Genomic DNA, 16,258 nt, shown 5'->3' on the forward strand with positions numbered 1-16,258 from the left:
ACCCGCAGCCCTCCACTATGGCGCACATCATCTCCTGCGTTACGTCGGCGCGTTAAACCCCATAATCCATCAATCAATCGAGTTCTCCGTCGCGTCAAAAGCCGGTGTTGTTGTTCTTGTTGTCTGGTAGAGGAAATGACCGCCACTGTGAAGAGTAAAAAAAAGGACAGATTTGGGTTTGTGTGGGAAGCTGAGTGCGTTATAATCAAGCTGCATCAGTACGTTACAATTTGGTGGAACAAGGCTTAGCCCAGTGCGGCAGAGCTGATGTCATAATGCATGACAGCCAAACATGGTTCCTCATAAGTAGAACAGGTCTATCCGAGCCATGCAGAACTCTCATTTTGGGGAATGCTGTTGTGTCAGGTGTCACCAGCCTGTCAGTCATTTGCGCCTGAAGACGAAGAAGCGAAAGCGAATAGAGGGACAGAAACGCAATGTAGCAATGCAGAAGGCTTTTATTAGTATTGCCCGGGAATGCTGTAGCGCTTGTAAGCAGAAAAATGTTTATTGGAGCTGATAATAAACAAAAGATGAGTAGGTGGCATCGTCTGATTCCTGAGAGCTGCGGGCTACTTCTGCTGCTGAAGCCCAATTGACCAGGATTTTTTTTTTCCCCTCCAAGAGGTGGCATTGACGCACAAAACATGGAGGGGAAACATTCTGATCTCTTGGCTGGCTTGGTGGAGACTAGCGTCGCGTCAAACCAGCTGGCTGTACAAAGCAGACAATTTCTCACTAGTTTCATTTTTGGCGAAGCTACGGCAATGACCATAGAGGATTTTATATATTGGCTGCCATCGTAATTATTAGTCCGTGATCATCACGGCTGAGGAACGAAAACAGCCAAGTGTTCCACTCACGGCAGTTTAAAATCTCTCAATAATTACACCCTGAAATGATCTGCCTTTGTGAAGTGCTTGTTTACTGTGCTGGAGTTGCGGGTGATTGATCTGCGGTTGTTTTCTCTTCTTTATAGGGCTTGTTCCGCATCACAGGCAGCGCTTCAAAGATCAAGAAACTGAAGGTGAGGGCCTCTCTTCTGACTTTGCAGATTGGAAATTTCAAGGTCTAATGGCAAAAATAAGGATGGAAAAAAAGGGGGGGGGGTGCAGCTTATTGGTTATGGCTGAGCTTGTGCCAGTGTACCTGAAAGCAAGAGTGGCTGGAAACCTTGTAATTTGCTCACTGCTTTCAATTAAAAATGAAGTTGCAGTTACAAGTAACTTGTAATTTTTTGTAGCCTTGTAATTTGTAATTGTGCTTCCAAGACAAGGCATGACTTGTTCATGCCGCTTGCAAGCCTCCATAAAACGCCGTGTCAGGAGGCACTATACTGAATTTCCACAGTACACTTTTAGGCTTAGATGATGATGATGATGATGATGACCCTTTTGTCTTGTATTTCCAGTAGACCTGAAGCGGTTGATCTAAATGCACCATTTTTCGTGTGCGTGGAAATTGCAGTGGGGCCTGGCATTTGGGAATGTGTAGTGAATGCCGTTGCCACAGTCAGCTTGTTTAACAGATGTACTACAATTGCGGTTAGTTTTGAAACCAAAGCAGTTTCTTTGACTGTGGGGGCACTTTTGTAATTCAAGCCCGTGTTCTCTGCTTGTTCCTTTCCAGAGCGCGTTCAACGCGGGTTTTGTCGACATGAGCGAGTTTGAAAGGGATCCCCACACCGTAGCCAGTAAGTGATTGGCCTCTTTCTGTGCTGTTTCTTCTTTGTTGTTTTCTTGAGAGATTCTAGACTCTCGTTCTGCACCCTCCCAGGCAGTGCATGGTAGCTAAGGATAGTGTAGAACCTAACCTCTGGAACCTAACGAGTAGCTAGATGACTTGCGTGGGAAATTTTTAAAACTAGCTAAACTATGCGATGCAAAGAGTGGAATGAACTAGTAGTTTGCTGAACGGTTGAAGGAATTTGGTGGCCTGGAGGGGTTTCATCCTTTGAAAGAGGTTCACATTAATGAAGGAGGCTGTTACAACATTGACTGAGTTCAGGGGATTTTCTGAAGAGTGGTGCTGAATGCCGTTGTGTCGAGTTGTGCTCCCAACGCGACTGTTTTCTTCTCTTCAGGTGTGCTAAAACTCTACCTCCGAGAGCTTCCTGAACCCCTGATGACCTTTTCCCTGTACGAAGAATGGATGAAGGCTGCAAGGTGCGTACAACTCGGTAATGCCAGAGGATAAACGTCTTATGCTTGCCCACTTTCGGTGCCTGTCGGTGCAAGGTGCCGTCCAGCATTTGTGCGGATGGCAGATGCCAAGTCGTATTATTTTGTTGGTAGCAAATGACTTGAAGGCTGCCATAATGTGCTATTTTGTAATAATAATGATGAACGCAGTTATTTTTCTTTGTTTTTGCCTTTTTTTTTGTGCGAGGATAGTGTGTGAAAAGTTTCTATTGCTTCGTTTGCTGTTTTGATTGGCCGGCTGGAGCATTCAACAAGTTTTTGTAAAGCCGTATTCATTCTTAGTTTATAATATTTCTGCATCCTTTCTTTTAATTAATTGGTTTCCAAAATTTATTCGGTGCTTTCGATTACCAACCAGCCCTTGATGCAGATCCAGGCGGTGCTAGCATAGCTCCAATATACAATGAAATGCGCCATAAAAGAAACTTATTGACCACAGCAAATAAATCTGCGTATTTTTTAACGTGGACAAGTTGTGTTTTTTTTTTTTAGGGTGTTTTGGACTACAAATTTGATGTGTAACTTACAGCTTTGCTACCTGGTGTGGCACCCAAGCTGTTTCATTGAGGCATCTTATGAACGAACGTATCAGTCTATTAATTTCACTGGCTCTGAACGTGCTGACGAGGGATTCCCTTCTGTTCCGCAGTGTTTCCGACTCCAGTGCTAGGCTGCAGGCTTTGTGGCAGGTGGTCAACAGCCTTCCCCAGGCCAACCACGACAACCTCAGGTGAGGACGCTCTCCTTTGTCCTGAGTGCTTTGCGTGACTCCTGAAACATAGTCTCCACTGAAGCCTTGAGAGGAGGTGGTGAAACACACAAACTGTTTGCAGTTTCCCCTTCGGGGATTTTTCTTTTATAGTGCGAACTCTATTCTGGCATGCCTAATGGTGTGCCTCTTGTCTCGGTTGTTCAGAACCCCTCTTGGTGTTTGTCGTGTGAAAAGAACTCGAGCTGACAGGGTCGGGCAAGTGGGCAGTTGATGAATGTGCACGAGCGCAATGTGTCTCACATACAACCACACCGGGGGATCGTAATGACATTGTAGTACCTGAGAGGAACTGAAGCTGTACTGGACCTTCCAGTAGGCTGGGACACGTTTGTTTCGGTGCCTTCCTTCTCTGCAGCAGGGCCCTTGTTTTTTTAAACGCTGCTGCAGGTACGTGGTGAAGTTCCTGTCGCGGCTGGTGGGCCACCGGGAGCAGAACAAGATGAGCTCGCAGAACATCGCCATCGTCATAGCCCCCAACCTGGTCTGGCCCAAGGAGGAGAACCAGTCACAGCACATGGGGTGAGGCAGGCACCGGTGGTGGTGACTGTGAGACTCACGTGGGTGATGGTGGGGGGCAGCGTTTCACGTGTGAGGAGAGCAGTGTTCTGTGTGTTACCTACGCCTTTGTGCTTTTATGAACTGAGGGGCAAGAAAGAGAAAGCCAGCTGTTTTGTGAACAGGTGGAGTGAGGTGATGCTGATTAGGGCGGCATTGTTTTGATTATGCGAGGACGGGTGCAGGGAGGGAGGAGTGTTTTGTGTTTTATCTACGCTTCTTTTTTTGCGAACTGAAGTAGGAAGAGAAAAGCTGGCTTTCTAGTGAACAGACAATGTTCTGCGCAGATTTAATTGCTTCACGTTTCATGCTTCTTCCCCTCAAAGGACGTACCCATTTGCTATTTACAGTACTTACCCTCTGTGTTTTCACGCTGCTGTAAAGACAAAGGCATGTTATTTAGAGATTCGTTCAGGTTGAGCTAGCTGCACACTGCAACAAAAATCTGGGCTATATCAGATGATGTGCAGCTTCTAATGATTTAGCAACGTTTAACGGAGAACATCGTGCTGCGCTGTGCTTGGAGCTGTATAGTGCTGTTCCATTTTTTTGCACTCACACATATTGTTTCTTTGCCCTTTTTTTCTTCCCCCGGTGACAGAGTGAACATGGGCATAGCCAACATGCACAGCTCCATCGTGGATACCCTGGTCAACTATGCTGATTGGTTTTTCCCTGGAGGTGGGTCACTTTGGCATGGCACTGTGTCCGTTCGATCCCCCCTTCCCCCCCCCCCCACCCCCCCTATTTTTTTTACTTCTCTAGCTGTAAGCACCAGACTCCTATGGATCAGTGTATGTTGATCATCATCCTGCCTTGTGATGTGAATGTGAATGTTTATTGAATATGAATGTTTTATTCATATTCTATCCACATGTTCTAGCCTATTCGTTGCCATTGCATGACCTTAATTCATCCCTCCATTGAGTTAATGGTCTTAACGAATTAATGGCACACGACAGGTGTATGTTGTGTGTGTTGTCCTCCATGAATAACTGGACAGTCAAGTCGCTCGGAATTATGCGCCTACTGTTTTGCTCTTTTGTTGTGTTATTGCTGACTTCACCAGTTGCATCATCAGCTGCACATGCAAAGCAAAGCTGCTTCAATAACATAGGCACATGTGTTGTCTTCGTTGCTGTAGCATTGAAAGCAGGTAATGCGGCTAAAAGTTTTTGTGTGACATGTAACATGTAACGATTTAGAGTAATCGCCACTGTGACTGGTGCGTTTGTCAGACAATTTGGCTTTTGGGCAATTGCAAGCATATTGCAAAACTTGAGCAAGGAACTCCCCCATATAGAGTAGAAGCATAAAAAAGGCAGCATTTTTACAGAGTGCTGATAACCTTCCTGTACCAAGGGGTGCCTTGTAATAACCACTGTCATGTCTTCTTATTAAAAAGGTAACGCTGAAAATCGCATTGTTGGCGCAACATACCGACTTTAATCTCAAAAAAAAAAAAAGAACCCTGTAACTTTACTGCACCTCATATTTGAGAAAGCTGCACTATTGGAACTGCTGTACTACACATTGGGTGCATTCACCTATAAATCTCTTTAAAACAGCATGTTCCAGTTGTGGCCGTATCTGAACTTCAGACGAGAGCACTGGCAGGCACTTTTCGTCACTCAAAGTGGCCGGCATAGCCTTGAAAGCAGTGCCACCATTCTGGCATACATTTTGGCCTCTCAACTAGGTAGCAGACAGCCCACAGCCCAAGAGGCTGTTCTCAAGTCACACAGCTGGCAGAGTTCACTGCACTGTTGCAGGGTAGTTATTAAGTCCGGAGCACTTCTCTTTATAGGTGTTTTCAGGGGTTGCAGCACCCTCCCTTGACTACTTTTGGTATCAGTGCCAGGCTGATACTGAAACTAGTCGAGAGAGGGCGCCACAGCCTCTGTGTTAAATCACTGCTCTGCAGTTGACAGCTTCCACGATGAGTGGAACTGCTTATATTTTTTTTATTTTCTGTGTGCCTTGGCTTCTGAGCAGTGCATTACCTGAGGAAGCCAGTTGCTCTCAAGGAGTGATATGATGTGTGGTACTGCATTGCAGCAGGCTTTAAACAGTGCCGTTCCTCTTGCCCGACACGCTATTGCATTGCCACCCTTTTTTTCTTCCAGAAGAAGACTTCTCCCCCTCTCCAACGCGGTCGACAGCGATGCCGGATGCAACTCACCAGGCTGCACCAACCACCAATGGTGAAGTCGAAGGTCACCTCGCAGGGTAGGGTGAGAGCGTATTCCTTGCTCTCTCGCTTGCTTACTCCCCCTCTCTCCCGTCCTGTCTAACCTGTCTCGACTTACCCTTCTGGGCTGCCTTGTCAATCTTTGTGGGCTTCATCTGTCTGTCAGGTGTTAGCTATCTTTTTTTACCTCGCTTACCTAATCCTGCCTCATCTGTCTGTCTGTCTTTTTTGAGCAGGCCATTAGGTCTTGCCTCACTCCTCTCTTTCACGAAATTATCCCAGCTCATTTCCTTTATATCTGTCTATAAAAGGGCCATAAGACAGAATGACAGTTAGTTAACTTTTAAAAAGGCTGCTTTCTCGAAATAACAAAGGCAGCACTTCTGCCATAAATTTCGAACGAGTAATCTAGATGTTCAAAGAAACAACTGAAGCAGTGTCGACGCACCAGTGACTTTTTCACCGGGTCTCTGTGACGTCGCACAATCTTGTTTGGGCGATTGGCGGCCAGCAACCAAAGCCACCGCCAAGAAGCATGACTGGGTGACTGTAGCGGGGCCTCTAGTTCTGTTTGATTGTATCACTTGAATGCGTAGCATGCACTTAACACACTGACAACTTCTATCTATCGTTCTATCCTTCTATCGCATCATGCTGACATCATGTTGCACGAGATTTGAAATTTGTTCAATATCTATTTCGTTTATTCAGTTAGAAACGTTTTGTGGCTGGAATAGACCTCAGTGGGTTTTCAAAGACTACTTATTTCAAACTAAACCAGTTTGCATTTTGTCTTTGTGGTTCCTTTAATTGTATTATATCCTGTATTGTTCTCTCATTATAACTGTCTATCATCTCATGCCTTAACGGGTCCATGAAGACAAATGTACAAGTTTGTTTTATTCAAAAGACTTTGTGTTTTATAGTGCCCTCAGCACTTGTCCAGCTGCCAATGATGCTTTATTTACTGAAAAATTAAAGAAATTTAAGCCATAATTTCAAGTCTCCCACTATGTCGTATGTTTGGTGACATCAGCAATGACTTATTTTGGGCAGGTGCCTAAAACAAATGTTTGTATGTTGGCCGGAGCTGCTGCCACCTCATAGACGCCCCTTTCGTTACCTTGTTTGACATCCGCATTACTAGATGGCGCCGTGATACCGCTCAAGGACTGTTGTTCTCACTCTACTTCTGATTAGAATTGTATACCTGCCGTATTTTTGTCACGGTTGATAGTAATCGTTTTGTGAAACGTCAGCTATGACTCAACAAACAGGTTCACGCAAGTGGGCGTTGCACTTATGTCAGATGGCCAGCGTCGTGTCAGACAAACCCAATGCACCCAACGGCTGTGTTAGGCAGTGCCAACCAGCAAAGTTCTGCACTAACTGCTGCAATGTTTACGTGTTCGTTTGTAACTTCCATTGTTTACCCCTCCCCACCATTCTTGCTGCTGCAAAAAGAATGTGCATTACATTTAACTCTTTCGCTACCGCGCCTATCAAAATCGATCAATTTGATCGATACTTTTGGGAGCGCCTTTTCATAGCGTTCCAGGCGTTTCTCGAACAAGTAAAGCTGTTCGGAGTTAGATCAGAAAATGGCCTTTCAAAATCAGTTTTGTTTTCATTTTTGCAACGGAAACGTGATTTTTGACACGCTTTTGAATCACCTGGTTGTGGAAAAGGGGCGTGGTCATCACGCCTCAAGGCTACCAACGAAGAATGCGTGGAACTCGTAATTACTCTGCACCAGCTCTTGTTTTTTGCTATCAGGGCGTGAATGGGGAACTAGCAAACGATTTTCAATCGTCAGGTTCACGCTCTGACAGTAATAATCCCAGAAATCGGCTGAAAATGTCAAGCAGTGCCTGGTTGCAAAGCTACTTTATGATTTTAGGCAGTTTTATTGCCTTTGCGCAAGTTGTCCTATGTACTCTGGTAGTTCTACTTACCCCAGGACCATTCCCAAACAGTTTACAACAGTTCCGGTTTCGTTTCTGCATCGCGAAATTCATATTTAGCGCAACTACGCAGTTACCCAACTTCAAGGCTAACTGCCATGGCGCCTGAAGCGTCCGCGACTGATCCTCGAACAAAGCACGCCGCTCCTCATTTCCCCCCACCCTAACCCGATTTATGCGATAAGAACTTCAGATGCAAGTCAAAAGGTCACACCCAGTCGCCAGATATCTGTTCCGCCGAGGACAGCGCTTCAAACCGGCCTTACACTGCCAGCTGTTCGCCTTCCAGTTTCGTTTTCATGCGAGGGTATATCCGGGTGTCTAATGTTGCTGCTTAGTTGAACTGTCTATTCGGACGGAGTCTCTGATAAGTTTTTGTACTGTTTCATTTGAAAAATGTTAGGTGGCGCTGCAATAGAGGAGGCTCGTTGTGCTGATCTTTTTTAGCGCGCGAGTGCTACTCGGCCAAAGATCGCAGGGGACGATTCTAGCTCATCGTACCTCATTTTTGCGAGCAAGGCTACAATTGCGAGTAAGAAGATGATAATAAAGCTCAGCTTTATGTTTTGAGAGATAACTGACCGTGAACGACAACAAACATCAGCCACGGCGTTCCGTTTTCAACTTCATGCATGTTTTTTTCTGCATCGCGTGCTTGTCCCAAATATTGTGCTGGCTGTAAATGCAAAGTCAGCCATTGACAAGATGTTTTTACGTTATGTGGGGGCAAATTGGTGCCTCTGATAACGTCAAACCGCCAGATTTATTCCAAGGAACCACCCAAAATTGCACAGTTTGAATTAGAGGTTGGGCTTCACCGCATGACACGAGCACCGTGCGTGCTAACATTTTTTTTTTATATCTGAAAAACTGTTCCGCGCAAGTCGACATTTTTTTTAGGGTGTGTTTTTGAAATGTTTCCCTGCAAAATGTATATTCTAATTTTTTTCTACTACCGGTGGTTTGATATACACAACTCCTTTTTTATCATTTTTTTCGACAACTTGACAAAACTTTTGATTTTGATATTTTTTTTCACAACTATGATATATGAAAACCTTTAAAAAACTGGTGTTATTGGAAAGGCTGTTAAATAATCTGCATTTTGTGCTCCTGCAATTAGTGCCTAAATAATTTTTTGGCAGAAAAAAAATGTTTTCTTGGACCCCCCAAAATTGGTCAATTTTCTGCGGTAGCGAAAGAGTTAAGTGAAAATAGCTCGTTTTGCCGGCTGCCCAACCTGTGTTTGCTTTTGCCGGCCTCAGCTGCCCATAATACGTCATAGGTTCATGTGTGGGAAATCAGTCAGTGGGTCACATGGCCATTCTCTTCATTCCTCATTATACAGCTTATTTGAGTGAAGCTTGTGTTAAAGGTGGTGTCAGTGTTGTTCTAACGAGGCAATCTCTGGAATTTTGTCTTCGTGGCCCCTTTAACTATTTACTAGGGGTGTGCGAATATCAATTTTTTTTAATTTCGAAGCGAATTCGAATAATAAAAACAAAGTTCGAATCGAATCGAATATTTTTCGAATATTTTTCGAATACGAATACTTCTTGTTTTTTTGTAAAATTGTTTTCACCATCTAGAGACACAAAAACTACTACTTTATTGCACAACAAATCACACAAAGTAAAATTAGGAAATACACAATACTATTGCACTCAGCAGGTTAAGGTCTGCACTCACTTAAATGTTAACATGGAGAAAGGTTAACTGCTCGACATGTTCGGGGAGCAGTGACAACCTCCTGCTCGTCACCACTTTACCAGATACCGAAAACAGCCGCTCACTTGAGACACTAGTAGCTGGCATGCCCGAGCCCGTTAACATTGCCGCGCGCTGATACAGTAAAATCTTGATGATACTAATCTCGCGGGACTGCGAAAAATATTCGTATCATCCGAAATTCGTATGACCCAACACAGACCAAAAAATTTAGCGCTGAAAAAAGTTTTCGTTTATTTCTTTTCCTACTTTCGCGTGAAGAAATTCGTGATTTTTTCTGCTTTTTTTAACCCCCGTGTCGCAAAGCAGTCCTTGCTGGAGCACGTAAAGCTTCGCGCTCATCTTATCTCTCGCTGTGCCCAAGCTCGCTACACGCCGCAACAGCCAAGCGTGAACCGCATGGTGCGTTTTTGCACGCGATTCGCTTGCCTCGGCTCTGCGAGCGCTGTATTTTCACGCCCACATCGACGATTTCGCGCCCGCGGTAGCGCCTACCTCGGTCAGAAAATGACGCACGACGCGCGCGGCAGAATGGAGGAGCCTGACTACTTGCGATGAGATCGAGACAGCCGGCTTGGCTCCGCCGGAGATGGTTAGGCTTAGCACCCCCGCAAATATTTTATGGGCGCTTTCACTAGCGGCGCGGATTATGTTTTATAGTACCGTTTTCGCATGCATTATCAGCTCCTTTACCGCACAAGCAACTTCGTGTCTCCCTTGAGCCGCATTTTAAAGAGCGGTTAGAAGCGGTCGCACGAGCGCCCGCGCCACTTCGCAGCTGGAGCCGACGCCATGTTGACGCCGCCGGCCGCGCCGCGCGCAGTGTGGGGGTGGTTTCGCGGCGGTGTCAGCGCGTTGGGCGTACGCAGAGCGTTTTCGCGAGCAGAAAACAACAGCCCGGCCGTTTCTGTAGAAAGAGTGACAAACAGGGGAGCGAGAGCCGTCACTTGCTCGTTCGGCAGTCGGGTGCCTCGCCGGCTCGTTCGTATCTTCCACCGGGCCGCGCAGATCCATTCGTAACAGCCGAAATTTTTCCCATTGCAAACGATGCAATTTCGCCGGGACTTTTCGGAAATTCGTATCATCCCGAAATTCGCACCCCCAGAATCGTATAATTGAGAGTCCACTGTAAATAAACACCGATACAGACACGCTCTGAATTGTTTTTTTTTTTTTTTAGTTTTGGGTGGTTCGAATATTTCGAACAATAAAAGTGTCGTTCGAATCGAATCGAATACCAAAAAATTCAAATCGAATATTCGAAGTTTCGAATATTCGCACACCCCTACTATTTACCTATCCTTCTTTGTCCTGCCCATCCTTTCCTTTGGCTGCCACAGCACAGTGATATGTCCTTCCCTGAGTACGGGAATGATTTGTGCTGGTTTCAACCACTGTGGCTGCAGCATACCTACATGGACATTGCACTTTTCAGAGGGAGGAGTAGAATTGAGCTGGAAACACTTTGCAGTACTTCCCTGATTCTAACTTGCACCCAAGTTTCGTGACCGAAACAAAAAAAAAATTGCAAGTCCCTGTTCCGACCTTAGAAGTTCTGACCATCATTACCATAGAGCTCTTTGTTTCTTGATGGTTTAGCTGTACAGGGGTGGCCAGGTTTTCACAATTTCACAGGCTTTGGTGAAGTGCTTGTGAAAAATTCCAGAAACCAAACAATACAACGCCATTCCGCTGTCATTCTCCCCTTTTCACGGTCTCAGCTCGCCTTTTAGAGCTCTCTTGAGCTGTACCAGATACCATGCACACAGTGCTTAATAGAACATCGGTGACTCAGTTCACACTCGGACGTAGGTGTTTATAAATTCAAGAATTTACTAGCACAAATCTGGATTTCTTACGGTCCTAGTGTTCTTCAATCAAACACGGAGTACGCTTCACGTTTTTCAACAAAACTGCGTTTCACCCACACGGGGTGCATTTTGTTTTTCTCTCTCCATAGGCCTGGACAGAGTCTAACAAGCCAGAGCCCGCGCATTCCTCATCGGCCGGGCAAAAAGGCAGCGCCCGCGGCCCCACTGCCGCCGCAGCCAAGGGATCGCACATCCATCGCCATCGGAGCTGGGTCACTGCCGTTTGACCACCGCCCCGGCGCTCCGCCCGCCGTGGGAGGTGGGACACTCGGCCGGCCGCGACCTATGGTCAAGCCGCAAGTTGCCGAGAAGCCGACTTTACAACGCCGCTCCCTAGAAGGTGTGGTGGAGGGAGCCGCGGCCGCGGGCATGTCCTACTCGACCCAATCGCTTGAGCGCCGGCCCGGAAGGCACCAGGGCGCCGTCGGCGGGCGGCCGCAGCCGTGCGAGCGACCTTCCGTGCCTCCGCCGGAGCGGCCCAAGTCTGGAAGCCTCGAGAGCGCGGGCAGGAACAGCCACCACGCTCCCGAAGCCTCCACGGCACCAGATGCACAGCGACATTCGGGTGACGGCAGAGGTGAAGTGGCCAACGAGGGGAACGGTCGACAGCAGCAGGTTTGCTATTCGAACGGGAGGGGAGAGGCAAAGAACCACGTCGCAGAAAACGCCCTCGCAAGGTCCGCGGACGGTTCAGTGTTTGCCGGGAGGAGTTCCACAAATAGAAACGACAGCAGCAGCAGTAGCAGCAGCGAAGGTTCCAAGAGAAAGGATGGTGCCGGGAGACGCGATTCTGGAGAACGACCCCTGTCGCTGGAGCATCAGGAGATGCTGTCGTTCGCGGACGAGTCAGACTCTGAGGATGGCAGCTCCATTCTGGTTTCTCCCAGCGGTGGCGGCAGCGGCAGCTCCAACAACGGACCGAGCGTCATGTGGAAGTCTTGTTCGGCGAGCATTCCAATCGGCAGCGAGCAGCTTGCCAATGGAACAGTTGTTCTTCGTCGTTCCCCATCCAGGACCAATGGAATGACTCCGGAACGGCCGCACCCATTCCAGCCGACGACGACGGCCGATGCTCCAGCCACAGTCCGGCCGATGGACGACTCCCGCTGGAACTTCCTCACGGCGGCCGAACAACAGCCGGTGCCCGAGCGACCCCCGAGGTCGAGTCCGTCGGCCGACCCATCGGAGCCGAAGCCGTCGAGGCAGTCTCCCGTCCTCCTAGACGCGATCCACACGACGGGGCCTCCGCCGGACCTCATCACGTCTTCCGAGCGGCCAAAGTCTGACCCGGCCTCGCCGACCAAGGGAAAGTTGGAGTGCGGTGCTCCGAGTCCAGTGCCGGTGCTTCCGGAAGCCACGCGCCTCTGACCAAGTGTAGTCCAGTCTTGAAGACTTTTTTTTGCTACTCCGTTTCTCTCCACGTGAGCTGCGCACGCGCTTGTGACGAGGCATTGGCCGGCATTCAGGACACTGTTACGGCCACCCTTTGTTCTTGGTCTTCTCTTTGTTAGTCCGATTCAGATTGTGTGAAGTGCTCGGACGACGGATGTTTGTTTCGAATCCTGTGAATGAGATTTACCTGCTGTGGAAGTTTCCTGCTGGCTTGGAGCTTGTTGTAGCAGTGTGCATTGGTCAGGCGCTGAAATTTCCTTTTTGGCACTGCTTTGTGGCTACAGCAATGCGTGGGCTATTGGTGTGCCTGTGTTAATTAAACGAATATAATAATGAGTGCCCTTTTTTTTACGGCATATTGAACATGCTAACGAGAGCTTGAGAAGGCATGTGTGTTGAACACTAAAGGGCCACTTAAGGGAATCAACTGCCACTACATCTTTTCAAGTGCAATCGCGGATGCTGCAACGCTGGAGAAATAACACGGTTGCGGTTTATTTACCGGACAGCAAACGGGAAGCTGGCCGAAAGTATCATTCGAAAAAAGAACCACGAGCATACATGAAAATGGCGTCTCTGTTGTTAAGAAAAGCTGTTTCCAGTGTAAGAGCTTTATCGATTGCTAATTTGGCAACGTTACTCGTCATAATTCTGCCTGTTAAGACCAAACGGAGAGATACTGTTGAATGCTGGGGTGCTTAGTTTTCGCGCTAACCCATCATCTGAGCAACGGGTCGAACTAAATCATTGAACGGCTCTTTTTGTTTAAAGTTTTGGTCCCATTTGTGCAAAATCTGGTGTTGCACTTTTTTTCTTCAAAATGATAAAAGAAATCTTCTGAAGGCATAATCCTGTCGCCTCAAAGTAGTAGGTTTGTGTCGTAGCGTTGTAATGACTTCTAGCGCTCAGCCTGTTTTTGTGCGTACAAATTTTTTTTTTAGAATTTTCCGGACAAAGCAATATCCGCGTGACAGTGTGGTGCTGTACATAATTACGTTAGGGACGTCTTAGAACAGTGTGTGTGTTCTGGCCAGTTTAGCTGTCAGGTTTGTCTGCAATTACCGTGCAGAATGTACGCAACCTTGTATGTATAACCGAATATTGCAGTCAGCTGTTCTTGATTGTTAAGATAGACTTGAGGAGTTTTTAGTTAAACAAAGTCGCAGTAGGTGAACCTTCATTTCGAAATTGGCTTTCGTCGTTCTAGTTGGTTGGAATGATTGTCGAGATCATATCAGCTGGGCCAAAGTGAATTAAGGACATTTTCTATTCCGTGTCATTCATGAAGTACATAATAAAGCCGGCATTGTTTTTCTTTTTTTTGATAAACTTTGGACATAATTTGTCTATTTTGACATGCGAGTAATTCACCTTTAGAGAATTTATGCAAAGTATATGCGCAACTGTTCTCTGTCGGTCCATTAGAAATTCTTTGTGTGGCTAGACGTGTTCGTGGCAAATTTAGATGAAGTACGGTTCCAAAAGGGAGTCTGGCAATCTGATGATCGCTGTACTGCAACTAAGTTGTGCAAGATTGAACTTTGCATAGCTGAAAACTCTTTGGATAGTATCATAATAATTATAATATGCCTCTTCGTTAAGCTACCTAATCGTTATATCGTGGTGCGGTTACTGTGCTGTTACGCCGTGATTGTTTTGATGGCGTTTAGCCTGATCAATTTTTTCGTTTCCACAGTTTCGAGATAGTTGCTGTCTACCGTTGTTGTGGGGGAACTTCCAAGGAATATGTGTGATTTAAAAATGATTTGCGTCCAAAGCTGTGCATCAAACTGTTTCCTTCGTTAAATTTTTTTCATGGTCACAGGCTACTCTAGCTTCTCAGACTCTTTAGGTCTTTCGTTGCTGTGTGAAACTTGCAATTTAACATAAATATGAACGAAATTGGCTGTTTTGTACTGTTTGAACTGACATTGGCATTGCATCGACTACACCGTTTTGCGGCTTGATCTTGAACAAACCTTGCCTTGGAGTAACGGCAAATGCCACTTGTATATCTCTTTTCTGTTCCTTGTATAGCTGACGTAGGTTAGCAAGCGTGGCGAGATTGCCGCGTCAGCCAGAGTCGGGCGTTTTCTTTTGCCGGGCACCCACAAATGTTTTGGTTTCTCGCTGTATGGACATTGCGTAATGCGTGCAATCATTGTCCACTGTAGTGGCATCGGGTCAGTGTGGTCAGTTGACAGTGGGGTGTTTTGTGATGGATCCTTTCATTTTTGATTTTGTATCTGCGGGGTTGAACGATGCGTAATATGCGAAAGCATGATGACACTAGTCATCTGTAAAGGGGAGATGTCATTTCTGTTTTGGTTTACCCGAAAACCAGCTTGTACCTTTTGTATCTGACAAAATGTGTACGCTTTTCATGCATAACTCTACCCAATCACCAATCGTGGAGTTACTGTATTTGAAGACTTTGTTCCTAAAGTGCTCGGTCCTGCAGATTTTCACGAATCAACCTTCTGGATATGCGAGATTTAGTCTTGTAACTCGCGCGCTTAGCTCAATGAAATAATAGATTTGCACGATTTTCATTTTTTTCCTCCCCATATACATGCCTCTGGGATTTTCGGTTATCGTGATACTCTCCCCTGATAACCATCTTTGGCTACTAATACCCAAATATAGCCAATTTGGTAGCCCATCTTTGGCTACTTTCCTTCATATTTGACCTCTCGTCGGCAAAGGCGCCATTGAAGAGAACAAACAACTTTTGCGTTCTGTCGCTCCTTTTTTTTCTTTTTCTTTTCACTTTCCTGTACATTGAAATGCTAGTCATCAAACCACGGGGTCGCAAAACGACTTCCCGCAAGCCGATTGATGTGCTCGGCGGGAGCAGATAATCTAATCCATCAAATAAGCACCCACCCACCTCCTTTTTTTTTTCTTCGCTTCAAGGCTCAGTAATCTTGGAGCCGAGTGATTCCATGGTACGTTGCAACTATGTATAAGCAAACTTTGCGCACACTCTTTGTTTGTTACATGCTGCACAGACTGTACTGAGTGCATGCGACCTTTTTTTGTGTGTGTGCACGTGTGACAAAAAGTGACGCAGAGGCTGTTGCTATTAAACTGTTTGGAAGTTGATATCGTCTGTGGTGTCCTTGAGTTCATTAAAGAAAAAGACTTCGCGAGTTGAAGTGGGAATTGTTGAACGAATGTGCAAGTTGGCATTGCTACTCTACACAGATAAGATACATTTCTGGGAAGACATTTTTCCAGGTGCAATGGGAGTGGTCTCGTGTAAAAATGTAAACCCCCTGGGGCCTTTTAGCATTCTTGTATGCAGCGAAAGTCTGCATTAAATCAGCGTATACAGATGTTTGTGCATTGAAAAAAAAAAACACGCGAGGTCTAGTGCCTTCATTGCAGAGTATACCCACATCCGCGTTTTTCTTTTGACTCTCGAGTACGGCCCGTACAACACCTAGAGCAAAACGCGGAGTGATTTGAAACAGATTGCAAATGGCGTGCATCCCTCCAAACTTATACATATGCGCGGTCAAGTACAAAAGTCGTACATTGCCCATCGTCGAGTGCTGATTAGAAGTCCTCGGCTGCGGCGT

At 46.3% G+C, this 16,258-nt stretch overlaps 1 protein-coding gene across 1 annotated transcript in view; it reads left to right on the forward strand.

Annotated features, from left to right (window-relative positions):
* The window catches only part of LOC144138833 (SH3 domain-binding protein 1-like), a 118,750-nt gene extending 102,971 nt beyond the window's left edge, over positions 1-15,779 (forward strand). The window contains exons 9-16 of the mRNA XM_077671321.1: positions 980-1,027; positions 1,630-1,693; positions 2,084-2,165; positions 2,851-2,931; positions 3,361-3,492; positions 4,130-4,209; positions 5,655-5,757; positions 11,372-15,779. Coding sequence (XP_077527447.1) covers positions 980-1,027; positions 1,630-1,693; positions 2,084-2,165; positions 2,851-2,931; positions 3,361-3,492; positions 4,130-4,209; positions 5,655-5,757; positions 11,372-12,650 — 1,869 coding nt within the window. The 3' untranslated portion in view covers positions 12,651-15,779. The remainder of the gene's footprint in view (positions 1-979; positions 1,028-1,629; positions 1,694-2,083; positions 2,166-2,850; positions 2,932-3,360; positions 3,493-4,129; positions 4,210-5,654; positions 5,758-11,371) is intronic.
* Positions 15,780-16,258: the final 479 nt, after the last annotated feature.

This window comes from Haemaphysalis longicornis, unplaced genomic scaffold (assembly GCF_048455015.1).
Source record: "Haemaphysalis longicornis isolate Haplotype H1 unplaced genomic scaffold, Haemaphysalis longicornis Haplotype H1 scaffold_5, whole genome shotgun sequence".
NCBI classification, from domain to species: domain Eukaryota; kingdom Metazoa; phylum Arthropoda; class Arachnida; order Ixodida; family Ixodidae; genus Haemaphysalis; species Haemaphysalis longicornis.